Raw genomic sequence first — 27,802 nt, forward strand, 5'->3', positions numbered from 1 at the left:
TAAAATTTTACATTACTACTCAAATCTTATCATAAGCCACATGAATTTTAATTAAAGAAAAACAGTTAAAAGTCAATAATTAATGGATATTTTATCAAACAACACTTTCCAATGTTACTATGTAGTCCTAGAAAATGTGATTTTAATGGTTGTGCAATAATATACATTCTGTTATTTGAAAGTATTGTGGTATGTTTCCTTCAATTGTTGGACATATATGTTAATTCTCATTTTTCACCTTGATCTATGCACTATAATTGCTCCTAATTTAGAGTAATTTTATAGAAAGGATAAAAGGAAATATTTGAATGAGAAGTGCCATCATCTCAGGTACTAATCAGTCTGAGAGGCAGTAGGATCTCTCACTTGAAAAAGTCTGAATTGCATGGTTTCTTTTGATGCCAAGGAATCCGCAGTTTTTTAAACTGCCCACTGAGCCCTACTTCAGTTTAGGAGAATATAATATAAAGACTTTGTTATTTATTCTGGGCAAACAAACGGTTGGAAACTAGGAAATACAATGTATGACTTCCTCTGCTGACCTGAAAAACTAGGTTCAGAGAACTTCTCATTTTATTCTATTTCAAAGATATCTTCTAATCCAGGAATGAATACGCCAAAATTAAAACAAATAAAAACAAAGAAAACTTTTTTTTGTCTTATATTTTGCTTAATCTTGCCACAAAGGATGTAGACATTGTTTTTTTTTTTAAGATATCTATCTTTTTTAAAAATGTTATTGTATTTTCTTATACCTTTATTTAATTTACTTATTTTTATTTGGTGCTGAGAATTAAATCTAGTGCCTCAAACATGCTAGGCAAGTGCTCTACCACTGAGAAAAAACAGCAGCCCCGACTTTGGCATTTTAAGAGTATTCTTCTTACGTATATTGCATCTTTTCCCACTCCAACCGGAAGAGCAGGAGCAAATGTTTGGTCCCACACATTTTCCTCCATTCATGCACATGGGATCACAGATGCCTTAAGGGGAAACATGAAATATTAGCTTTAAATGGCAACAGTTTTATTTGCTTTACCTGTAGTCTGCATATAGGTTTAGCAGTGTCTTACTTTTTTGGCATCGCCTACCAGTGTATCCTTCACAGCAGACACACACATTATTTCTCATGCAGTGGCCACCATTCTTGCAGGGAGGGTGACAGATAGCTAAAAAACACATGGCAGCAATGTGTGAATATTACATATTCAGTTATTATATTGCATATTGCATCCTGTGCTTGCTATCTATGGGGCCATAAGGCAGAGGAATGTGCTATTAAAATAAAAGATTACAACTACAAGTCATTAAAACTGTCCTTTCTAAATCATAAAATATGATGCTTATAGCCATAAGCTGCTAGTGGGTTAGCACAATTTGAAATGTATGGGAGTAGTATTCAGAAAAAATGAAGTCCTCAGTATTATAGTATATATATTATGAACCTTCACTTTTGTCTGGTCTTACCACACTGTGAAGTAAATGAAGCATAAAATGATCAGGACACAACCAAGAAAATAAATCAGAACTTACCTCAAAATACGAATGTTTTGCTCTTTTGGAAATCAGAAAAATCTGTACAATTTGTCACATATCACAAAAATATATCCAAAAAAACTTTAACTTTTGAACACTTTTGAGACAGTTTAATATGACTGGCTCTTGTGAATCCTTGATAAAATCTTTTGACAATAATTCTTAGTGGTTGTTAGGAATATTTCTTAAAAACTTATAATTTACTAGTATCTTCTGTTTTTAGGATTCTGTCTCATGAAATTTAGAGGTTGAGTTATTTTATGAAAGGATTAACTTAGTGTAGGTTTTTCTTTTTTCTTTCACTTCTTTTTTTTCCCTCCTGGGAATCAAATCCAGAGCTTGTACATGCTAAGCACATGCTCTAACTCTTAGCTACACCACCACTAAATGCAGTTATGCTTTTCTCCTTCTTTCCTTCCTTCCCTTCCTCTTTCCCTCCCTCCCTACCTCTCTTCTTCCTTCCTTCCTTCCTTTCATCCTTTCTTTCTTATTAATATGAGACAAAAATGCGTGGAAATTTTTAAATTCAATTTTCCCTAGAATGATAGTTAAGTGTATTTTAGTTTATATTTTTAAAATTAATTTCAAATTGACAGGTTTTAGTAATGGGACTGTCATTACCAAAAGACTGACTTCCAGTTTGAATTAGACCCACCTTATTAGCTGCTTTCTTCACTTCTAAAGACTGTAAGAAAAATCTCACTGACATCAAATAGATTTATAAATAAAAAGCAATTCAAGTACAAAAAACAATATAAATGGATGCTTTTAGAGAATGGATAGTTTCCACTATGTTATACTGACCCTTTTCTAGCTTATGCTTAACTCTACTTTCTCTGATATTTTATGAATACTTTCTTATTTTTTAAAGCATTTGTTCAACAATCTTTATTGAAGCATGGAAAAGAAAACAGTGACAGTAACCTGTCTTTAGCTATGACACGGAGTTAGGTTAGATTATAGATTATTTCTCCCAATTTTTCACTCCTGTTTAGCCATGCCTTCTTCCAGGTGACTTTGTACCCACCACATTGGAGGTGGGGTTTATTTTCTCATCCTGTAGTTATTGGGTTTTGCCACAGGACTTAATTTGACCATTGGCCTGAGAGCAGACATGATATAAGCAGACACTCTAAATATTCAGGGTAGTTTGCCTTGGCATCTTGCTCTCCTGGTTTTTGCTTGAGAAAGGCATACACCAGATAGATGTGGGTCTCTGGAGGAAGACAGACAGGTGAAGCAGTCTACAGTCAAGTCCAGACAACCTGTATTGTTTGTGAGTAAGGGAAATAAATGCATATTGCTGGACACTAAGATTTGGAGGATTGTTTGTTACACATCAAATACTGATTGATAAAAAACCTACACATGGAGAATTATAAACAGGTATATGTTATGTTTTATTAGTGGTAGAATGTTCTTATGTGTTCTCTTTCCCATTCTTTACATAATTTAATATGATTTCTATTTATTAGAAAAAAGGTCTTTTTTTTCCACTACAGAAGCACCATAGTAAATACCTATGATTGGGAACTTAACACTAAAATAATAAACCCCAAGTTGCTTATGGTATACAGACTTATAACAATTCACAAAGTCTTGAGTGTAGAGACAAATACATCTATACAAAAAGCACATATGATTGAAATTATATATATATATATATATATATATATATATATATATATATATATGGAATAAAATTTGAACTTAGTCATCTAGCCATCATCCCAGGTTAGAAAAGGAATTTTAGGAGAAAACCAACCCTCCTACCAGATTCTTCAGGCCTCAGATGGTTCTCCCAACAATGCCCAGGTTGAACCAAGTAATTGAGGATTTTAGGAGGTGAAGGAAACTGGAAGATGTGGTTATACATCTTCAGCCATACACTTTAACCCTGACCTTTTTTTTTTTAAAGAATAGTATAATAATATTGTGATGTTCCCAGCTAAATTTTTGTCTTCCTCTTTTGAAATTCTATTGTACAAACAGTCCCTCGTATTTACTTTTAATCACATTTTGCCTAATTTTATTCAACTTCTTTTGATGTGTGTCATCTTCCCTGCCCAACATTTGGACTCACAGTGGATATAATGTAATAGTGTTTAGGTGAAACCTGAAAGCCAGGAAATATGAAGCCTGAAGATTTACAGGAAGTTGTCAAAGTCTATGCCAGCTAGGAAGTTGCAACAGGGGGCAATTCTCATACTTGCTCTTATCTCACTATAGCAACCTGCTGTTGAAAAAAGGCATATGTTCCATAGATACTTTTTAGTTCAACTAAATTACTTAGAGATTCCCTCACAGTTGGCATATAGTTTTGAGAAGAACTTTTCTATGTCTTACATCTGAAATTAGCAAGGCACATGTAAGCTTTTCATTTCTCTCCTTATTTTTTCTACTCAGAATTATACTTATAACTCTTCACCATGGATTTAATTGCAATCTCTTAGCTTCTAAGATTTGCCTACTTAGTCTTTGCTTCCTCCATTTCACAATGAAGGAAATATGGATGAGAGGATATGTTCTCTAGGCCCATATGTCTTGTGTTTCAGTGATGGTTTCTTCTCTACTTCAATTTCATCTTAAGAATCCTGGCCAACTTCCAAATTAAAAAATAATAAGAATTGGAAATCAAATTCTATCCTGGCAAGGAAAGTATAAATTTTATGAATTAAATTATGATGATGTGCTTATATGTTCTGTACTAAAAAGTTAGCTCTATATTTTGTGTAACTCAAATATGAAGATATAGAAAATATATTTTTAAAAATTTATTGACATTAATTCCTACCTATACTCTCACCCTCAAGACATTCCCATTACTCTGAAGAAAGCCCTACAGCATTAACTATTTGAAGGAAATAATGGGCCACAAAGAATATGATGCATTTTTATGTCTTCACACCATCTTTCAGAGAGGTGTGCATAGATGACTCTTCATAAATGTTTAATGAAACTAAAGTCAAGAGAGATTGTGGGAAATTTAATAGACAGTAGCTTATAAATCAAACATTTTTGCTATGACGGCAAGTAAAATGATATAATTTCACTGGAAACTGCATGAAAACTTTGCTTATTGGTTTCATATCTTTGTTCTACAAAGCACTGACAAATGCCAAGGTTGTAAGCCTAACATACATTGAATAAATAAAACCATTTTACTTAATAACTCCAATACCCTTTGTATGAGCTGGTCATTTGATGGCTAGACCTGCAGCATCATAATATATAGAAGAAACAAATAGCATCTTCCACTTTCAAACTTCTCTAATGTTTTCTCAAAGCGCTATTGATGTCTAACATTCCATTTGACTTTTTGACTTATCAAGAATCATTACCATTCTGACAGTGTGCACCAAAAAATCCATTCAGGCAGAGGCAAGTGTTTGGTTTATAACAGGAGCCACCATTGAGGCAAACAGGGTCACATAAAGCTAATGAACAGCAAAAGGGAAAGAGACCATAAAAGTATTAGTATTTTAAAAATGAAATTTAAAAAGGAAAGCTGCACCAAAATGGAGCTCCATACAAAATGGAGCACCTATAATTAATTAGACTTTGCCAAACATAAGAGGCATGAAATAACTGCATAATAGCTTTCAAAGTGTATTCATTAAGTTTACAAATAATATTAAACTAAAAATGTGGAGTGTATGAATAGAATTTAGAATGCCCTTGTTAAGCTAAAAAAAAAACAAGACTGTAAGTTAAGAGAACATGATTCATTCAATAGCACTAATGAAATGACTTGTAATCTGCTGGAACCAGTGGGGCTAGGTGTACCTCTTTGTCTCCTTCCCAAATGAAACAAGGACACTGCACTCAGTTCCCAGCACTCTCAAAAACATTTCTTTGTATTTACTCCATTACCTTTGTTTTATTTAAAAAGCACCCCATTCCATTTTTCAGCGTATTCCAAAGTCTACTAGAATTTTATTTTCTTCCAAACTCCACTTGCCAGAACTGATTTCCATCTTTGCTTTTAAGTAACGATATTACTTATCATAACCCTACTTGTCCTGGTCTTGTGTTTTTTACAGCTGCATCCCAGGTCTCCTTCACTATCAATATTCTACTTGAAATGAGGGCAAAATCAAATTGGTCTTTGTTTCCCTTTGCATCATGATTCACATACAGTTGGCAAACTATGAACGTTGAATTAAATTTTCATTGAGAAAAGTCATTAGAATAACTGACAATTAATTAAACATGAAAAACTGCAAATATTGCTGCCAAAGAAGCAAATCTGATACTGTGATAAATAAATGGAATAACAGGAATGGTTGTCTGTATAACTAAGAATTGATTGGACGTTTAATGAAATAGGGTATATATGCTGTGATTTAAAAAATTAATCTTAAAATAAACCTCTAAAACACAACATAGTAGATGTTTTGAGTCCATAGTAGGGTGATATTTATAAAGGCAAAAAAAAAAATACAAAACATTGGTTGGATAACAATAAAGCTATAAGACACAATCCAGTCCAGTATAAGAAGATGGAAGTTACTTATCAGATCAGTTTCATTTCTTAGATGCAAGTCTTTAGAACATTGGCACATTTTAAATTTCTTTTCATGAAACATTCATTGCAAACAACTCTGATTTTACCTGTACTACAGGTGGGTCCATACCAACCAGGCTTGCATTGACAAACATCTGGTGCGAGACATGCACCTCCATTTTCACAGTGCCTATTGCAAACCACTAAGACCCACAGTGAAGATAAAAGAAAGACAAGTTAGGCTAAGAATGCTCACCACCATTCTAACTATTATATAATTATCTCATGACTGCCAAATGTTTTTGCTAATGAATAAAATGGGAATAATTTATACTTTGGCTTTAAATGCTCTTCCCTTTTCATATTCAGTTATTTTCTCACTAATAGAGTTGGGGATAGAAGAAAACCATTGAACTGAACAGTCAACAAAATTGGCTCTTAGGGGAAATTATTAGCTACTGGTGAAAATGACTATAGACACAAATGAAATGAGATAAATTTATCTACAAATGAGCACATTTGAATTCATCTTATCTCAAAGGTGGGTTTAAGAATAGTTATTTCTTAGAACAAACTGCTCCCAATGCTACCCAGGATGGGAACTGTCATCATAGATCATGAAAGACTGTTTTTTACTTAGGGTTTGGGTTCATTCCATTTAGTGTTATAGTGTTAAAGAAAAGTTTATCAAAGCAGCAAGTTCATTATAGCAGACTGCAAGGGGAGATTGGCTTACTTGTTTCACACCTTGATCCCACAAAACCATAAGCACAAGTACAGAGATTGCCAGGCAAGCACGTGCCACCATGTTGACAAGGTGGGCTACAATGTTCTGCAGGAACAGATTACATTATTAAGTAATTATTATTAATAATAATCGCAATGAATTATCCATTTATATTTAAGAAGCACAGTCACAATAAAGCCTATTGTAAGAGCAGTTTATAATGACTTCAGTTCTCTTTGACAATGAGATTCAGTTCTGTGGGACTGACTGTGTGGATTCACACTCTGAAACCTTCACCAGGTATCAGCATGTTTGGGTTTATAAAATAAATCTAGAAAATGCAACACAGACAGTTGTGTAAAAGGTTTATAAAAATTTGGTTAACTGAATGGAAATATATCATCTTAGGCTTCTTCTGTAAAATGAATCTTGGACTTACATATTTCTACCTTAAAAAAAGAATATTTATATATTTACATGGCTATCACCACAGGCTATTGTTGAAAGTTTCAGTTCAACTTAAAAAATTTAGTTTGTTAATGTGCTGCTTGCCTTGTCATTAAAGCATTTAACATGACTCAGTTTATTAGTAATCATATGTACCATCTAACGAAATATATTGTTTTTAAAAAAACTATTTTGAAAATAACAACTAACTCATTTCTTTAAAGTATTACCTAGCTTTAGGAATTCTATTTCATACATTCTTCACTTAATATTTCACCTAAAGTCATGCAAATTATATGGCTAAAGATGTATTTTTAAAATTATTTTTAAGTTTCTTCTTATTACCACCTTATATCTTCTTATTTGTAGAGATATGATACCCTAAAACCAAATCTTCAAAAAATTTCAGAAGATAATTTCACCAAAGAAAAGCTACTATTCTTTGGATCTCTGATTTCTGAAACTTAAGTTTTTAAAATTCTCAAATGAATTGTTTTTTAGTGAACACTTAAAAAGTGGGCTCTTTCACCAATATTAATAACTACATATTAGAATATACACAGTGAAACTGAATTATCTTATAAAAGCATATTAGAGAAAATAACAATTTGTTTTAACCCTATTAGTTGATTTTTTAATTTGGATTACCACCTTCATTGCACGTTGTTCCACCATATCCTGGAGGACATTTGCAGATGTTAGGCTTCATGCATTTCCCATGGTTTTTACAAGCAGGCTGACATACAGCTGTATAAAATAAACCCATTTAGAAATATCAATTATCAAATAAAATTCATTTTTCAATTTAATGAATGATAAACCTACCAGTTTGGCAGTTGGAACCGGTATAACCTGGTCTGCATTTGCATATGTTTGGTGCCACACATTCCCTGCTCCTTCCGCATGGATGTCTACAAACAGCTGCAAAAATCAAGGAGAAATGGCTGAACCATTGACATGATATATACGTGCTGCTCAATTATTTACTTATAATGAAATTTAAAATTTCTCAAATTGGAACATTTTGATAAGGTATTAAATAATGACCATTCACCCATAAAATGGTCTTCTTAATATTTTTAACCATTAGAATGACTGAGGAAAATCATTTTTAGAGTAAAAAAGAAGTGCCAAGTGTAGTAATTACTTCCAAGATGGTCATGCCTGTTAGAGGTAGAACCTAACCCTACCTGAAATGAAAGTCTTTTTTCAGGGGACAATGAAATTTCAGATATGAATCAGCTAAATGTTAATAAATAATAAGGATAATCAGATTTTCAAAGAACACATCATGAGGTTGATTCCTTAAGCTTCTCTACTACCTGATATATTCTACTGGACATTTAACACTTCCTGCGGTATCTAATATACATGAAAGTGTTTTGTTTCATTTGTTACATTTGTTAAGGAATTCCTATAGGTATTATATAATGTAAGTATTGAGAGTTATTATTCTTATGGAAAAAAAAAGAAAAACAAATTTCCTTTAGGTAATATGGGAAACATAGGAATATTCCAACAACTGTCTCACTTAATTTTGGTCTCAAATAAAACAAAACACAAAACAAAACAAGAACATCAAACTCATATCAACAGCAACAATAAAAACCAGACTCTAAATTATAGGACTCAAAAATTTGATTTGTATCAGAGAAAACAATGTTAATAATTGTGGAAAGATATAAAAATACTTGTAAAATTAAAATGATGCAAAACTTGTTTAAGACTCCAAAGAATTGGAAATAGACACAACTGTATAAGTTGCAAATAAGTAAATAGACCAGAATGAGTAATTTAAAATGGTAACTGTGTATTTCGAACTAAAAATAACTCAGGCCACAATGTTAATCAGATCTATATTGACATCCTTGTTTTTTTTCATTACTTGTTTAATAATAGGACAGTCAGTCCCTCAAAACTCCACTATTTCATCTGTCTATTGGGAACAATAACACTTATTATATGGAGTTGTTGTTTATTATATATAACTGATACAGAATGTTTCTGAAGATCTTGGGACAGAGTAGGTACTCAATAAATATATTTATATATCATATAGTTGGATAGTATATAATATTAACACTTTAAAAAAGTAACTTAGAAAAACCCACTTTTGCTTCTTTTTTCAAAACATGTTGAACAAAGTGGAAGGAAGAGAAATTAGTAAGTGGAAAAGTGTATCTTCTTAGTTACTAAAACTGGAAGGTAGTTTTCTCTGTATCTTCTGAAAAATTTTCATAGTACCTCTGCAATTGACACCATCTCCATAATACCCAGTGGGGCAGCGTCCACACTTGAAGTGGCCACCTGTGGTTGGCACACAGGAAACACCAAGAAAACAAGGCGACTCAGCACAAGTTGATATTTTGGTTGATCCAAACTTCTGTGGCAAAATAGTGACTGCTTTAGTAACTGATGCTACAAACTCATCTTCATATTGTGTGTAACCTTGCAAAGAACTGTTTATGAGAGAATGATATTCTCCTGTCTCTATTTGGATGGTGCTGTAGAAAATATCCCTCCCTTGGCCACGAGAACTGTTGGGATTAATGCTTAAAGAATGACTGTGGTTTGTAGGATCTTTCAATTCATCCACACTGAGATCTGCACTGAGAATATGATCCACATGTTCATAACCAGGTATCTGTTGAGAAACAGACTTCTTTGAATTATCCATCTGAGTCGTAATTGATTTTGGTGACAGGTAGGAGATGTTCATTGTACTCAAGAACCTTTTGAACGGAGGAGGACTAGGGGTAAATCTTGCACCAGTTAGTGAATGCTCTGTGGAAAGTGGCTGAAAATTCAAGTCTAACAACAAAAAAAATGTATAAATGTTAGTCAACAGCATTTATTAATGTTCTGCTCTATCCACAATATTTGGCATTAAGTTCTTCATGCCTTCATTTAGCATCTACATGTGTAACACTATACGAGGAGTCACAAAGTAAAGGGAAGTCATGACACTGTTCCTGCCTTCAAGGATCTTATATGGCTACTTGTTGGGGCACTCAAGATAGCACAGAATAGTAGCTAGCGTGAAAGTTAAAGTATAATAATTAGTAAGATTTTCTGAAATCACCTTAAATGATACTATCATTTGGTTGTTATATGACATGAGTGAATACATTTTTCTAGAATATGATCCAGAGGATTCAATAGACTAGCAAAAAAAAAAAGTGAATACATTTGCCACTGTATTTCAACTAAAATCACTACTACTTACTAGAGGCATTTCTGCTTGTTGGCTTAATGTCATTTTCTCCTTGTTTGGCACTTTTACCATCCTCTTCCATAATTACACTTTTGTGAGACCTTGTGAGAACTGCAGTTTGTGTAGTAAGTTCATTTAAAAACTCTATTTCAGCTATAAGTGGGTACACAAAAAACAGAAATCAGAATAAAAATATCTCAAAGCCAAAGCATCATGAATAAAAACATACAAGAACATATAAAAATATATAATACACATGTCACATGGAACTCTTTTGCTTCTTAAAGAATCAACTTTGATATTCTCTCATTAGCAAACCTTCTGGTATAGACTGAATTGAGTGCCTCAAAATTCATATGTCAAAGCCCTAACTCTACACGGCTGTATTTAGAGACAGGACCTTTATGGAAGTGATTAGGTTAAAGGAGGTTAGAAGAATGAGGCTCTGGTCCAATAGGTTTGTTGCCCTATGAAGAGGAAAAGACTCCAGGAGAATACACAGAGGGAGGGCCCAGTGAGGGGGCAGCTTTCTGTTAGCCAGGAAGAAAGTCTCAACCCAAACCAGCTAAGGCAGCAACTTCATCTTGAACTTCCTGTCTCCAGAACTATGAGAAACAAAGTTCTGCTGTTGAGATTTACCACTCAGTCTGTGGGATTCTGTTATGGCAGCCTGATCTGAGTAAGAAAGCTTTCTTCAGTAGTCCCAACACACCAAATCCATCTGGTCCACCTAGGTTCTTTCACAGGACTGTCCTTTGTGCTATTGACTCTTGTGCATGCCTTTCTCCTACTGGTTAGCAATAACCTCAAGAATACAAATCCTGCTCTACTTACTTTGGGGGGTGGGGGTGGGGGAGGTACCGGGGATTGAACTCAGGGGCACTTGGCCACTGAGCCACATCCCCATCCCTATTTTGTATTTTATTTAGACACAAGGTCTCACTGAATTGCTTAGTGCCTCATCTTTGCTGAGGCTGGCTTTGAACTTTCAATCCTCCTGCCTCAGCCTCCTGAGTCACTGGCATTACAGGCATGCACCACCACACCAGGTTCTGCTTATTTTTATATTCCTCAAATTCTGGTGCCTGCCATAACTAAGTAATCACCAACAACCAATTCTTCTGCAGCATTAAGCATCTTTGTGAAATACACAAATATCTCTGACAAGGTTAAGAAAGTTCTGAGTCACTCATGTGTAATGGGATTTTGTTTAATTGTCACCTTGATATAAGTTTTACTGAGGGAACAGTCCTCCCTGTTTGGAAAGGAGGGATGTTAATCAGAGAGCAGAAAGTGTTAAATTAGGAACTGGATACTGAAGGAGAAATGCAAGCAGTTGAAGTAGTGGGGAATCCTCTTACCCTCTGCCCTGTGTTCCTCAGAGCTGTCATCTCCAGTGCTAGACACACTCAACCCAATTTGAAGCTTAAGGTGATATTATGTCATTAATATCTATTTTTCATCAGAGTAGATCTCATTCAATTACACCAAATAGGTAATTCATTGATTTTGTTTTCTATAACTTATTTTTCTCTTACTTTTAATCTTTTAAAATATTGAGGTCCACCTTTTTTTGGTCCTCTTTCCTCCATATTCTCCCTGGGTAATGTCATCCCATAGTCCATGACCATAATAACTGTATATTTAACTTAGTCCTCTCTCCTGAGCTTCATATGGGTATTCTATTGTCCTTTAGTCTCTTAGTAACTAAACTGAATTCACTATAATTCTTCTCCAAAATCACTACTTCTTCCTGTATATTTAATCAGATCAACCTGCCATAACAAAATACCATAGACTGGGTGACCTAAACAACAGAAATTCAGTTCCTTACTGTTTTGGAGGCTGGAAAGCTCTGGATAAAAGTGCTGGCCTGTTCTGTGCATGTGAGGACCCTCTCCATGTATTGGAGATAGATATGCTCTCAATATATCCTTACCTGGCAGAGAAAGTTATCTGGTGAGCTGGGCATGGTGGTACAATGCAATAAGGCCAGCTATCTGGGAGGCTGAGACAGGAGGATTGCTAAGTGTGAGAGGGCAGCTTGATCAACTGGGGAGCCCTGCCTCAAAATAAAAAAATATATATATATAAAGGGTTGGAGATGAAGCTCAGAGACAGAAAGATCCCTGGTCCAATCGCCAGTTCAATAAAAAAAAAAAAAAGGAGAGAGAGAGAAAAAGAATTCTCTGGTGTTTCCCCTGGTAAGACATTAATCCTATTGGATTAGGACTCTACTCTTATCACCTCCTGTAACCTTATGAACTTCAATGTTAGAATTTTAGTGGAATGTAGTTCAGTCCACAGCAATGTGAGTGCCAATTCCACATACCATTCACCTAAATCAAATACCTGCAACTAAATGACTCTTTCCTATGCTAATCTAGTCGCTGACCAAGCCAAGTACTATCAGCTTGCTTCTTTAGCATCTCTTTCATTTCTCATTATCTTACCTTAAGAGAGAATATCTTCATCTCTCCCCTACATATTTGAAATACTATTTTGGCTTTGCTTTTCTTCCCACCTTCAGGCTTTCACATTTCTTTACCCACAGATGGTCTATTGTCTATATTACTTGAGTAAATTTTCTCAAATATAAGTCTTAACATGTTTCTCTCTTATTTCAAAATTTAAGGGACTGCTGCTGGTCTACATGCTGGCTACCTCTCTAGCTTCAACTCCTGCAGCAGCTCTTCGGGCCTGTGGTCCTCCAGGCACACTGAATTGTTCAGGGCTCAGGGTGTGCTGTGATGTTACATGGTCCTGGGCTTTTGCTCGGGCTATTTCTTCTTCCTGCAATGTTTTTCACCCCCTTGATCTCATACATTAGATTCAGCTGTTGTATATCTACTATAGTCTAGATATCTCCTTTTTAAAGTTTTTCATTATTCCTCCAGGTAAACACAACACATCGTGTAAGATTCCAGCTAGTCCCTCTTCTATCACAAGACACAGAATATTATATTGTACCAAAGGATTAGTGCTATTGCATCCTAACCCCTTAAGTCTGATATATCTCTGCATCCCATGCATCTAGTGTATTGCACAACACTTAATGCATATATACCAGATGAGTGTGTAAGAAAGAGAATGGAATTGAGTGATTTGAGCTAATTAAATGCAGCAGAAAACATATCACAGCAGAAAATAAACTTTTACCATGACAGGTTTTCCCATCACCATAAAATCCTTTTGGACATGAACCACAATGATAGGAGCCAAAGGTATTGAAGCACTCTACTCCTGGAAAGCAAGGCCCAGATGCACACTCATCAGCATCTTCCTGGCAGTTTTTGCCTAAACAGAATATAGATTAAAGAGTTCAAGTGATTTATTTTGAAATATGTCTATCAGGCTCATTTTTTTTGGTTTCTTCTACTATTTATTTAAGATCTCCCAGTCCCCACAGAGAAGTCATGCATTGTGAGGACAAAACTGTGCTGTTTTTGAAATTTACTGTATAATCACATGTAAGGTCATTGCTTAGATTTCATTTATGATTCAACTTGACCCTTCAAGTACATAAAAAAAAAATTGCCTATAAATAAGATGACTTAAAAGTCCATTAACATTTAAAGTAAAAGGTTATCATATTAGAGAATTCATTTGTAGTTCATTTTAAAACTCAGTGACTTTTTTCTTAAACAATGAAAATGGTTGTTTAGAATGGTTTTCACCTTCGCTTAATGACAACTTCTTTTATCCACTTCTTGCATTGTCTGTGAAAACTTGTGAAAAGTTTCCAATGTGTTAGAAAAGTCAGTCTTTCCTCAGTAAAACAATTGGAGATGAAGTTGTGCTCTTTCAATGCTTAACAATTTATTTGAATGAATAAATTCCTATCATTAAGAATAGTAACCCTGATTGTGCAAAAATCCCGGGTGCAATCAATACTTGCATTCTTTCAACAACTCAGTAAAAAAGAAATTTATATTCATAATTCAAAATGATAAAATATTCATTTAAAAGAATGAAGAAAATTAAAAGACACCTAAATATTCTGCTACCAGTTCTCTTAGTTACTTTCATTTTTTAAACATTCTGAATAATCAATTCTACTCTAAGAAAATATAAAATTAACTGACCGGTGCAGACCTCAAGTTTGCTATTAGAGTATAAAAACACTTTGGATACAGCATAAAAGACACAAGCAAATTTGCACTGCCCAGTCAGGATGCACCTCCTCTTCCATCTTAAATTACTTCTGTGTTGATCATCTCACTGCTTGCATGTGCTTGTAAGCTCTCCCGCTCCCTCTCTCTCTCCTCCTGCCTCTGAACTCTTGTCTCTTTCAGCCTCACTTTCTACCCCTGCACCTCCCTTTCTCTTATTTTTCCTTTAAGATACCAGTTACATTCCTCATTTGATTCCCTAGAATTTGATTCAGCCATCAATCATACCAATTTCCTATTCCTCTGAGGTCTTTCCAGTGGCTGAGTTCACAAGTTAGTAAAGTGGCTGTTTCAGGAGATAGGGAGAGTTCCCTTTAAGCTCATGAAACAATTTAAACTATATTTTTATATCTTCTTATGTTTAAAAAACTATCTGTCTTTCTTGCCCACTGGCTTAATAAATGAATAAAAAGCCACACTTCATCATATTGGTCACAAATACTCTGCTTGTGTCCTTGGTGCACTGTTGCCAAGAGACTGTATTTCTGGCTCCTGTTCTGCCCCTGTATATCCTTATACAGACAGTTTAATTTATCTGTTCTAATTTCCACAACCTCAATATGATGAGGTTAGAAACAAGATATGTTATGACCCCTTATATCTTTGAACACTAAGGCTTCCTACTGAATCAATTATATCATAGTCACTAAAAGAGACACTAATTCAGAAGTTATATTGCATTTCCTTGTCTCTTGCACTGATTTCTTCCTTAAATTTCCATTGTCTTCCAAAAATATTTCATGAGTCTTGCACCTAAGCAGTAAATCATCTGGCAAATGATCTAATATAATAATGAAATTTACACATATAATGACAGTTTAATAGTATCATAAAGTGCTGTATAGGTTTTATCACTCAGATAAAATTATATTGCATCAGGGAATAATCATGTCCCATTGTACTAATAATGTCTGATCATCCTATGAGGAAAGAGAACTTGGGCACCCATGTAGAATCATATCTAGTTGTGTTTAGGAAAGTGAAAAGGTTACCTGGTATATGGTACACAATTTGGAATGCTGTTTGGATGAAATGAAAAATCTCAATATTATTTGTATACAATATTATACTCATGACATCACAGAATAGTAGTGTTGGAAGGCACTTTATAGATAATTAAGTCAAGATATCTTATTTAATAAGTGATAGGTGCATATCCTCTAGAACTTCAATAGTTAAATGATTTATCAGAAAACTGAACAGAATTAAGGCTAGGAATAAGAAATGGTGTGTAACTGAACTAACAAATTCCATTTCTTCAATTAATAATTCACATTGCTGGGGCTGGGGTTGTGACTCAGTGGTAGAGTGCTTTGCCTCGCATGTGTGAGGCCCTGGGTTTGATCCTCAGCACCACATTAAAAAAATAAATCAATAAACAAAATAAAGGTATTGTCTTCATCTACAGTTTAAAATATATATTAAAAATAATTCACATTGCTTTCCCTATCAAATATTAAAATAAGTATCTCATATTCTATTTTGTATCATTGTTATAAAAATTATTTATAGTCACATGCCACTTAATTACAGGCATAAGTTCTGAGAAATGCACTGTCAGGCAATTTTGACATTGGGTTATCCAAAGAATGCTTACCAAAAAAAAAAAAAAAAAAAGCAAAACCTAAGTCAGCTATGACATCACTAGATGACACATCTTCTGGGTCTACCATTGTACTTGCACACTGTGTAGACCAAAATGACATTATCTGGTGCAGGACTGTATATAAAAATATCCTCTCAATTTATAGGTTCTTGTAAGCATTAAGAAAGATGCTAAATGAAATACAGTGTTTATTAACCTTAAACACATTTATGTAACTTGTAGTTTAAAAGAATCTAGTTTAGGGATGTTTGGATAAATAAGAATAACTTACTTTCTAAAAATGACCAGGTAAATTTTGAGATTTGGGATCTACAGATCAAACAAGGACTGGTAGGATTTCTATCCCCTTCAGTGTAGCAGAGTCCACGGATAATGCAAACATTCTCCTAGTAAAAATTTTTTAAAAAGGAAAACATTAACAAACAAAAGTTGTAGTTAGTGTATAAAAAACCTGTACATAAACTGATAGCAGCATATATATTTATGATTCCAATAAAAGCATATAATAACAACTCCATTTTGATCAGATAACATTTTTTCACACCTCATGATCACAAAGCCAGGTCATAAGACAAATTATTTCCTGTCTGCTTAAATGCCTAAGAAACTGATCAACTTGTAGGAATAATAAAATGTATGTAAGTTGTATCTCTGTGCAAAATTATGCCTTATAAATAACATGGGGAAAACCTCTCTTTTCTTTTTGTCATTTTTACTGCTAAAATTCATGCTGGAAGTGCTTTATTAATGAAGAAATCAGAGGTGGGTGTAGTGGTGCACACCTGTTATTTTAGTTAGTTGGGACGTGAGGCAGGGGGATCAAGATCAAGGTCTATGTAACAGTAAGACTATCTAGAAAAAGAAAGAAAAGAAATTTATTTATTTGACTACTTTTCATTTTTGCACATCTTTAAAATCACATTAATTTATAGATATCTTCCTCTTCCCCAGCAGCCCATTATACTAGACCATACATCCAAAGCATCATTATTCACACTTCATAATGGGTATCATTAAAAAAATAGTTGAAAAAATGCTGTAATACAGAGAAAGGACAATAAATATAGCAATAATTTTTTAACTTGGGAAATAGACAAATTTTTTCAGGAGATATAAACTTTGTTCATTTAAAAAATTTCCTTTGATATAATTTTGAAAATTAGAATAGTTCTAAGAGGATAAGACAACTTTGAATAACAATGTTTTTTAAAGTACTTAAGAACATGTGGAAATGAAATATTTGATGAAAAATAAAAATCCAATAATTTCTCAACAACAATAAAAACTTGTTATTGAAATAATGCGATCAATCTCAAGGAAAAGGAATTTAAATTTAGAAAAAATATACTTTTTAAATATTTATTTTCTGTAATACCATGGATTGAACCCCAGGGCTCTCTACCACTGAACTACATCCCCAGATCTTTTATTTTTTAATTTTGAGACAGGTCTTTGTAAGTTGCTCCAGCTGAACTCCAACTTGTGATTCTCCTGCCTTCACTCTTGAATAGCTGGGTTCACAGGTGTGCACCACATACTTGATATGTTCCTTGGTTTTGAAAAGTCAATTGATATTAGTTAAAGGTTTAAGCAATGCACATGGGAGAAAGCCCTGTTGATAAACTCAGAAGTCTTGATATGGATAGGTTCAGAGGGTGAGGCTATAACAACCAGGTTTAGGTTTGCTATTATTCTATAATTCATCAAGTGGTAGGCTTTTGCATAGTCCAAAGAATTTAGTTGCCAGAAAACTCTCTATAAAAGTGCTAATTTTATACACTTTGCAAACTATACTCAAATGTATAACATTTGCCACAAAGAGGATTAGGTAATCACAAACCACAAAGAAATATCTTTCTTTCCTTTCCTTTTCTTTCTTTTTCTTTTTTTTTAATACTGAGGATTGAACCTAGGGGCATTCTGCCACTGAACTACATCCCCACCACTTTTATATTTCATTTTCAGACAGAGTATAAGTCTGGAATTTATAATCCTCCTGCTTCAGCCTCCTGAGTTTCTAGAATTAGAGGCATAAGCCCCTGTACTGGACCATAAAGAGAGATCTTTTGGAAACTGAGAAAACAGTGAATGTAGAAAGGAGGAAATAATTAAGTGCAAACCTCCTCTTTTGATTTTTTTAGGAATAAGCAATCTGCACTCCAAAATGTTAAGGAAGAAACATCTTTTTTCACCATTTCAACAAGAGTTATAGGAAGAGTAAACATTTCAATTAACGTTAGGTGCATTTGAGGAAGATTTTCCCTATTAGTCTTTCTGTTATTAAGGTGAAAAGAAAACACAGTTGATATGCCAATGGCATGGGAAATTAAAATACCTATGATGTAAATGTGAAAATAAGTGAAAAGATACATACCTTTATAGTACATGAGTTATTTTTGTAGAGACCACAAACTTGGCAAGCACCATCATATATGATCATTGTTTTGGAATTACTGAATTTATAACCATCATTAGATACCTGTAAGATGTAGTTCTATAATAAGATAACTTGTTCTAAATGCAGCCTCATAAATTATGAAAATCTGTATATAAGAATTTGCTTGGCTTATAAACATGAGGTTTAATTTATAGTTATCTTTTACCTTTAATTTTTTTTTACCTTTAATTGCCACTTCATAATTGGTTTCTGATCCATCACATCCATGGTATCAGACTGCTGGACATCACTGGGCAGCTGACAATCAACAGTTCTGCTGTTCTGAAAAACTGCCAGTGTATAGACAGGTTCTCCAAGCACCCATTTACTACTATTATACTGAAGGCAAAATGGGAAAGCAATTAACTTCTGTTACAATTATGAAAATATTTCAGTACTGAATTTCATATGATCAAAATACAAATTTTTAAAATATAATCCTAATATAATGGAATGTATAGTAAGGAAAAAAAAGTCACATTGGGAGTGAGTTTTATTAAGAATGATAAGAAAGTATGCATCTTATTTTGATGTAAAGTGTTCCTAGGAAATCATGAATTTTCTGGTAGTTCAAATCAAAGGATTTACCAATATTGGCCACACGTTACGGATCACCCTGCAATAACTTTTGCAGCAAGAAAAATTATCATTTGACAGTGAACTTGAGGCAACAGATGGTTTTCCTTTCCAGAAACACCCTCATTTCCTCTGCAAAAGTACCCACCTTCTCCATCTATTTGAAACTGCCCTTTCTGCCTCCTGTCTCTGATGACTTGAGATTCAAGACCTGTTGATGGTCATGTTTTTCTGTATGTGGAGAAATCCAGTATATAATAAAATGGGGTGGAGAGGGAATCAAAGAATAGGAGAACTGAGACAAACAGCTACACACATATCCAAATGTGCACATGCTAAGTCTTCATGTTGTCTAAGTCCCAACTTCAAGTTTTTTTTCTGATAATTCATCTACATCCTTTTCCTTAATTCTGTAAAAAAAGTACCATCTTCATAATAAGTATTATTTTGTTAAAGCTTGTTAATGTAATTTGAAAGTAAAATTTTAGCCAGTTCATCCCATTTAATAGATTATCTCATGCTTAAACTACACTTTAATTATTCATTTGCATCATTGAAAATACATTGCTGTCTAGGGAGGAAAAGCAAGAATAATTTTCTGAGTACTGCTAACTACACAGAAAACTAGAATGACATATTTTGTTGCCAAGATGTATATTTTTGTAAAAGAATTCTTATTGTAGAATGCTTCCAACCATTCTGAATCAGCCATGCAATATGCCGCTGCTTCACTATTGTGGATTTGCAGGAAAAGAAAAGGAAGACAAGAACACTCTTGTCTATGGCTCCCAGAAACTGTTTTGAAGACGTATGGCTGACAGAGTGACCCATAGTACAAAAGTGCATATTTATGGATGTGTATAGATTTTCTGCCAGTAATTTTCCTCTAGCAGAAGGATAATAAGAATGTCTAAGTTGTCATGATACCTACTCTTAGAGGATATAGGGTCCCTTGGTTTCTTGTGTGGAAATAGATTCCAGCCAATGACTGGGGATTTAGGGATAATTTCCATCCCTCTGAGGAAAGGTCTACACCAAGTAAGGAATAAATAGGGTTCTACTTCTTTTCCACTCATCAATAGTTTCTGATTATCTATTATGTGCTGAGGATATTCTGATGAATAGATCAGAGGAAAAGACATAGATAATTTTATTATCACTATAACTGAGATTCAAATAAGGTATAATAAGAAATAAGCCATTAAATCTAAATCTATCAAGCAAGGTTTTAAACAAAGTGTGGGGGATTATATTTCTCTTCCTGAAGTAAAAAGGAGACTGACATGTGGATGCTGGAAGCAGAAATAGAGTATGATTTAAGATGGCTGGAGAAAACATTGTGTGAAAATTCATGGCTGCATGGAACTGGAATAGAGCATGAAGAGGAAGGCCAAGCCTGCTAAAACAGGCAAGAACTGCCTCCTAAAGGCCCACATGTTTATAGGATAACAACTTGGATTTAATCCTACAAGTCAGCAATTTAAAAACTGGATTCTGCTTTTAGGAGAAAGAGTAAAGGATATGATTGGGTAGCTGGATTTCTAGCTAAGCATTTGTTAAAAATTACTACTGGGTATATATACACATTGGAATATTTCTCAGCATTAAAAGAGAATAAAATCATGACATACACAGGTAAATGGATGGAGTTGGAGAATATCATGTTAAATGAAGTAAGCCAATCCCCCCCAAACCAGAGACCAAATGTTTTATCTGATATGTGGATGCTGATCTATAATGTGGGAAGGGAGCATGGGAGGAATGGAGGAACTTTGAATAGGGCAAAGGGGAGGGAGGGGAAGAGAGGGGGTAAGGGGTAAGAATGTTGGTGGAATGAGATGAACATCATAAATCTAAGTACATGTATGAAGACACGAATGGTGTGATTCTATTTTGTGTACAACCAGAGAAATAAAAAGTTGTGCTCTATATGTATACTATGAATTGAAATGCATTCTGCTGTCAAATATAAAAAATTAGAATAAACAAAGAAATTTTTAAAAAATTACTACTAAAAATTTAAAAATGGCATTTATAATATACTACCCTTTGTGTATGAAAAAAAGGAGGTATGCTGTCTGTTCCTTTATGTCAATAAAGCACATTAATGGTAAACCAGGAAATAATGGCTGTGGATGTAAATATTTCAGGCCATGCAAGAAAACAGGAAGGAAATAAAGGGTAATAGCAAGCTGGTACTAGGGATGAGAAGAAAGTGACAGTTCTCTGTGTGTACCTTTTGTATAGAGCCAGTTCTCAGAACCACATTTCACACACCCCTAAATAATTTATACCTAAAATAAACCACAGTTTTGTTGCAAAAGAAACACATAACCACTCTGAAAAGAGAGGGAAAGAAAACAGCCAACACAAGTTACTAGGTAAACAATAGTTGCATGTAAATTGTGATCTCATTTTGCAAATTTCACTTTCACAGAGGCATGGTTTAAAATTTCTAAAATTGATTTGCATATATTAAAATTGATAAAATATGCTATACAAATAACAAGAACTAGTTTTTACTTGTGAAGAAGGAGTAAAAGGACAAGAGAAGGCTGAAATGAACCTTATACATTGCAATTAGAGGTATCAGTATCAGTTCATGAAGATGAGAGATAGATAGATAGGGATAGGGATAGGGATAGGGATGTATGTGTGAGAAGATATACATGTATTTCCCAGCTTCATCCATTGAGAGGGACAGGAATCAATAACTAGTCTGCGATGATGAGCACACTTTGCACCCAAATCATCAAATCATGGTTTTTAAGTAATATTATTTAATAAATAGAACAGAGTTCTTTTGAGAAATGGTTGATTCTATGGTTGGAGTAGAGAAAATGCAAGATGAGTCTGCAGTATTGTGTGATGAGAATGTGAGAAATTATACAATAAATTATGAGTGCATAGTAAAGGGACATGAGAATCTACTTCAAAGAGCTCCTAATGTTCAAATCTGGGATAATTTAAGTAGCAAGCAAAATAAATAATAATAGCATCAAATAAGATAAAATAAGTATTCTTCATAAAATAAGTATCTTAGTCCATCTGATACGAATAAATGAATGAACAAATATGAAACAAGGAACAGCTTTCCCTTTCAGTACAATTTCAGATAGTAAATATATGTAGAAGAAATGATGGAAATAGAAATTGCCATTGGTAATTACCACAGTAATGACTGTTGCAAGCAAAAATTATAGTTGAATGCTAAAATCAGGGAGACAAAATATAAGAAGAAATCATATTAGCATTGTCTATAAGTGTCTTCTTATAGCATATTAATTACAAAAGGAAATACAGGAAATCTGCAGTGGAGATTAATGGAAATGCCACCTTAAATATGTAATTAAAATTTATATCAACAGTAATTACAAACACTCATCATGAAAAGATGAAGGAAGAATGGGGTAACCTCTATCTTAAGAAAGAAACATTGTACAAAATAACTGGCAAGCACTCTTCAAAAGTGCCACATTCATGAAAGACAAACTATATACTGTCACAATTTGAAGAAGATTGAAGAGACATGACAACAAAATGCAATATGAAATCTTGGATTGGTTGCAGAATCAAATTGGATGCCTGGCAAAATTTGAATAAGGCCTGTAAATTATTTAATTTTATTGTACCAAGTTGAATTTTTTGGTTTCCATAACAGTTTTATGGATGTGTAAAATGAAGATACCAGAAGAAACAGGGTGAAAAATTATTGGGAACTCCTCTGTATTATTTTTACAGCTTCTCTGCAAGGTTCAAGTTATTCCAAAATACATGTTTTAAAAAAAGCACTTGATAAAATGGAAAGAAATAAAGGGTTTCTTGTGATATTAGTTTTAGAAAGCTAGATTTTTAAAAGAAACCCATCTTCAAAGGGAACTGGAATTCCAACTAAAAAAGTGAGCAGAAATCCATTCATGTTCACTGACCAGGAACAAGGAAGCTAGTGGAAAAACAAGTACATTCCAAACAAACTAAGCACAGGCCTCCTGCAAGTCCCAAACGGTGAGGTGGGGAGTCTTAAAGTAGTGCCAATTAGACTTGACTCAAGGAGTGAAACAAATGGTGCAAAAGCCAGAACCCAGCATTGGGCAAGACCAGGGCCAGGGAAGATGGCTGTAATAATACATATAAATACTTGATGCACATTCACATCTTGGTTTTAGTAATTAAGCACATTCATTTATTTCTATAGTTCTGCAAAGTTTGTTAAAAATTCCATGATTTTGGAAGGGGGAAGCAGTGTGAGAGTAAATCACAACCAGTAAGTGGCTGAAAATAAGTACTAAATTTACCTTCCAAGAGAATAGAAATCTATAAAATTCTCTTCTGGTAAATCATTTAATTGCATTGTGATGTCATATAATTTACTCTGTCAAGACCAACAGCATATGGACTCTCTTGGGTGATGTTGAAATTACGCATACATCTGTCTATTGTGTGTTTTGCTACTTCATTGGAATTAGAATAATTTGCAACTTATTTAGAAAGACTCTATCCATAATATCATGAAAGAAGCATATTTGTTATGCAGAACCCTATGACAAAACACATGCAAAGATTATTTCCTCCAGTAAAGTCTCAATCTCAGAACCACATCTGGATTTATCAATTTAGAGAAAAAGAAAGAACAATGTTAAAGTACTATTTACTATTTTACTACTTTAACTTTCAGCTTATCCACATAAAACCTTTCTAAATTCAAAGAGCTGTCCCTAAAATAAAATTTCTACTTGAATAAAGAAAAGGAAGGTCATATAAACAATCATAAAAAATAAGCTATAATTTGCTATGCTAATGTTCAAACTGAGATTCATGTAATGTAAGAAAGAAAAATGCTAATTTCAAGGAAGAAACACGCTAATGTGGTGGAGGGTGGTACTTTCCAATCTGAAATCCATAGTAAAGGAATACAAAGGATGAGCACAAATAGCCCTTGTTTTTTGTTTTGTAGAAGGGAAACATTCACATCCCTGGATTTTACAGTTCATGCAGGATGTCTTGGCTAAAATCCATCTCCACTATTTGTGGTTTTGCAATTTAAAAAATAAAGATGCCTCAGTATTTCAAGCTTGATCGTCTTTTACTTTTTTTTATTATGAATGAAAACAGTGGCCAATACCTCAGTAAAAATAATATAAAACACTTCAAAAAAGCTTACAAATGTGGAAGTTTTCAAGGTTAAGCAACTTAAATCATCTTCCTTCACTCCCTGTGGACCTTACACCCTTTGGGATTATGTGGCCGATTGAATTAATTAATTCAATACAGAATTAACCTGAATAACTTATAAATTATTTTCCATAATTTCTCAGAAAGTCTGTAATTAACATACCTGCAGTTTAGTAACTTCACAGTTAATGGAAGGTGATTCTTTGAAGCCTTGACCAAAAACTCTCACCATCGTACAATTATGCTTTTGAACATCACAGAATCCAGCATTCTCAAGCTCTGTGATTTCAGGAACTTTGTCTTTGGAGAACAATTATAACAAATAGAACATGTTTTTTTAATTCCGGAAAACAAACTACATAATTATGCCTCAAAGCCCAAATGAAAAGCATGTGTAAAATAATACTTCAAAGTACACCCCAAATACTATTTACATTAATTAAACCATTAAATGTTAAGAGCATTCTGGTATTAAATGTGATGTTAACCTACCATTAAACCTACAACAATGTCAACAATGCCATTATACTTGCTACTGGTGCTGTCATTAATGTTTTAAGATTTGATTATGAGGTTTTGTGAAAAATATTTATTCTGAAGGACCATGGATGGATTTTCTGATAATGTGACACTTGAACAGAGAAATGAAAAAGGTTAGTCGTGAAGCTGTGTGGTGAAAGAATGCTCCAATAAGAGAGCAGTAAGTACAAAGGCCCTGAGGTAGGAGCAGACCTGTAAGAACAGCAAAGCAGCCAATGTGGCGGAAGAGCAGTGAACTTGGGGAAGAGCGGTTAATGAACTGAGAGTGAGGGGGAGCCTCAGATTATCTGAGGTCCATGTAAAGAGTTGTGGATTTTATTCTGAAAAATAGGGCAAGCCATTTGAAGGATTTAAGCAGAGAAGCAATGTGATCTGACTTACATTTCAAAGGGGTCACTTTGGCTTCTGCTGCATAGAAAATAAGCTTTAAGAGAATCTATGATGATCCAGGTGAGAGACAGTGGTGATTTGGACCAAGGCTGTAGCAAGGAAAGAAATGAAATGATTTGAAGCTAGAACTGGACTTGCTGCTATGGAGTTAAACTTGAGGCATGGGAGAAACAGAAAAGTCAATACCTGCAAGTTTTTAACTTGGGCCATCAGAGTGAAGTTTTTGCATTTACTGAGATAGAAGAGACTGTAAATGGAAAAGGGAAGGATGGTGGTTGTGGGAGGGAAATCAAGAATTACTGGTTTACTGGTTAAATGAACCAAGTCAACATTTAAATTTTTTCTTTCTCTAACATTTTGAGACAGAACAGTTTACACTATATAACAAAGGAGCATGATTAGCAAGATAATACAAACACAGTCCTTAAAACATGTTAAATTTGAGTCCTAGGAAAACAATTATTCTCTACAGGTAGAAGGACCAGTTAGTTGCAAGCAAAGGCCAGGAGACAGGGTAAACCTGGCATTTCAAAAACAGCAGAGACTAAAGTAGCTGTAGTGGGATGATGAGAAGGTGACAGTTGCAGGAGATGAGTCTGGAAGAACTCTGTGTGCCTTATAGGTAATTACAACAACTTCAACTTTTCTCTGAATGGGATGAAACACTTTGGGGAAATTATGTGTCTTATCACTATACGATCTTCACAAGCCCTAAGATAATTAAGTCAAAAAAGAACAAATATATTTTCATAATCAAATTTCCTGCACAACATTAAAGTTTAAGAGTGTTTACTTACCATACCAATCACTGCAGTCATAGGAGCTGAAGCCTGGGAGACATGCACACCCCCAATCCATACACTGCCCATTGCCACTGCATAAATTGGGACATTTTAATACCAAGAGAATGTCTTCAGTTGACTTGCCATATTCTTTTGTGTTATATTTCCCCTCTTCCAAAATCCTCTTTTCACATTCATTTTCTAGAAGGGCCACACCTGCTTCTGCCCAGCTAACATCATCTTTCAACAGAATGTCCTTAACACACATATCTACAACATGGTCTAGTCTTTTACCGAGAAAGTCAAAACAGAGCCTGCCTATGCTGGAGTTGGCTAGAGTGCGCTGACAGAGTTTCAGGCTGCTGTCCTGGGTAAGGCCAGAGGGTGTGGGCCACTGGGGGACAAACTCTTGGTGGATACCCTCAGTGTGGTCCTCAGGGAAAAAATAAGTAAACTGTTCCAGGTTGGTCTGGCTGAGACTTTGGAAAGCAAACAAAGTAGGAAACTCATTGAAATGTTGCCGTTTCCATCTGTTTTGTGGATTCCACCTCATTTGTTGGCTGTGGCGACCCTGGTCCTGCTTATGTTTCTCCTTGTCTGAATATTTTGGTGCATCTTGTTTTTCATTCCCAGGATATTGTAAATGTACGTCCCGTTTGGTGAGGTCTATGTACTTCTTTCCTTGCAGTAAGAAATTCAAATTATTTTCTTCTCTAGATGTATGCTTGTTTATCGTCCCAACCAGAGCTTCTGAATTAATATATTCAGAGGTGACATCTAGTTCTGGTATCAAAGAAGAGAATCTGACATGTTTGAGGTCTTTGCAATCTGAAGCAATTTCTGGTTGAGGAACACCATCCAGATGATTAGAAAACGGGTACCTGGAGGCGGTATCCATTGAGCAGCTACAATAGGATAGTTTTGCAGGCAAAGTCTGAGAAATTGGCATCTTGTCAAACATGCTTCTCCCTGGTAAAATCCTTCCAGATTAAAAACATAAAACGAAAGTTATTTGAACCAGAACATTTTCCCCAGGAACGTGTTGCCAAAGCGAGAGACTCTTCACATTTAAGTCTAATATTAATACAATCACAAATGAAAATTAGTTTCTTACCTCCATTCATTAATAAAAGCAGCACAATTATTAAAATGTTGGTCAATTTTGATCCCATTTTTATCATGGAAATCATTTTCTGGGTTCTCATCAAAGGTTCCACAGAGTCCTAAAGTGTTTTTGTAATCTGAACTGGATGCCCTAATGGTTAAACTCATGCCCCATTCACTCAAGTCAGCACGAATAAATGCTCCAGAAGAAAATGAAATCTGAAACCAACATATAAACAGAAGATGTGAAAGCCATATTCAATACAGATTAAGAAAAAAGTGTTATTTAAGAAATAAGAAGCAAATAAGAAGCAAACTCAGGCACTTCTCCCATATAAACAGAATAAAATACTAGGGGACAAACTCTTGGTGGATATACTCAGTGTGGTCCTCAGGGAAAAAATAAGTAAACTGTTCCAGGTTGGCCTTTTTGATTTTTTTTCCCCAGGGGACAACTTCTTTTTTATTGCTTTATTTTAAAATAATAAATTTTTGCATTTTTTTCTGATTTAGAATTTGAACACTTACTGATTTTTATTGATATATATTATTTGTGACTTCTTTCCTTAAACAATTTAAACCAAAATATGAT

General features: G+C 34.3%; 1 protein-coding gene across 1 annotated transcript in view; it reads right to left on the reverse strand.

Annotated features, from left to right (window-relative positions):
• Positions 1–27,802, reverse strand: part of Vwde (von Willebrand factor D and EGF domains) — an 80,856-nt gene that overhangs the window by 11,162 nt on the left and 41,892 nt on the right. The window contains exons 11-25 of the mRNA XM_071617325.1: positions 27,221–27,429; positions 26,122–27,086; positions 24,558–24,694; positions 18,830–18,985; positions 18,584–18,688; positions 16,481–16,595; positions 13,591–13,728; positions 9,462–10,028; positions 8,043–8,138; positions 7,869–7,964; positions 6,780–6,875; positions 6,151–6,246; positions 4,878–4,973; positions 1,074–1,169; positions 888–983 (exon numbers count right to left, since the gene is read on the reverse strand). Of these exons, the coding sequence (XP_071473426.1) occupies positions 888–983; positions 1,074–1,169; positions 4,878–4,973; positions 6,151–6,246; positions 6,780–6,875; positions 7,869–7,964; positions 8,043–8,138; positions 9,462–10,028; positions 13,591–13,728; positions 16,481–16,595; positions 18,584–18,688; positions 18,830–18,985; positions 24,558–24,694; positions 26,122–27,086; positions 27,221–27,429 (3,064 nt within the window). The remainder of the gene's footprint in view (positions 1–887; positions 984–1,073; positions 1,170–4,877; positions 4,974–6,150; positions 6,247–6,779; positions 6,876–7,868; positions 7,965–8,042; positions 8,139–9,461; positions 10,029–13,590; positions 13,729–16,480; positions 16,596–18,583; positions 18,689–18,829; positions 18,986–24,557; positions 24,695–26,121; positions 27,087–27,220; positions 27,430–27,802) is intronic.

The sequence above is a fragment of the Marmota flaviventris genome, chromosome 1 (genome assembly GCF_047511675.1).
Source record: "Marmota flaviventris isolate mMarFla1 chromosome 1, mMarFla1.hap1, whole genome shotgun sequence".
Taxonomy (NCBI): Eukaryota; Metazoa; Chordata; class Mammalia; order Rodentia; family Sciuridae; genus Marmota; species Marmota flaviventris.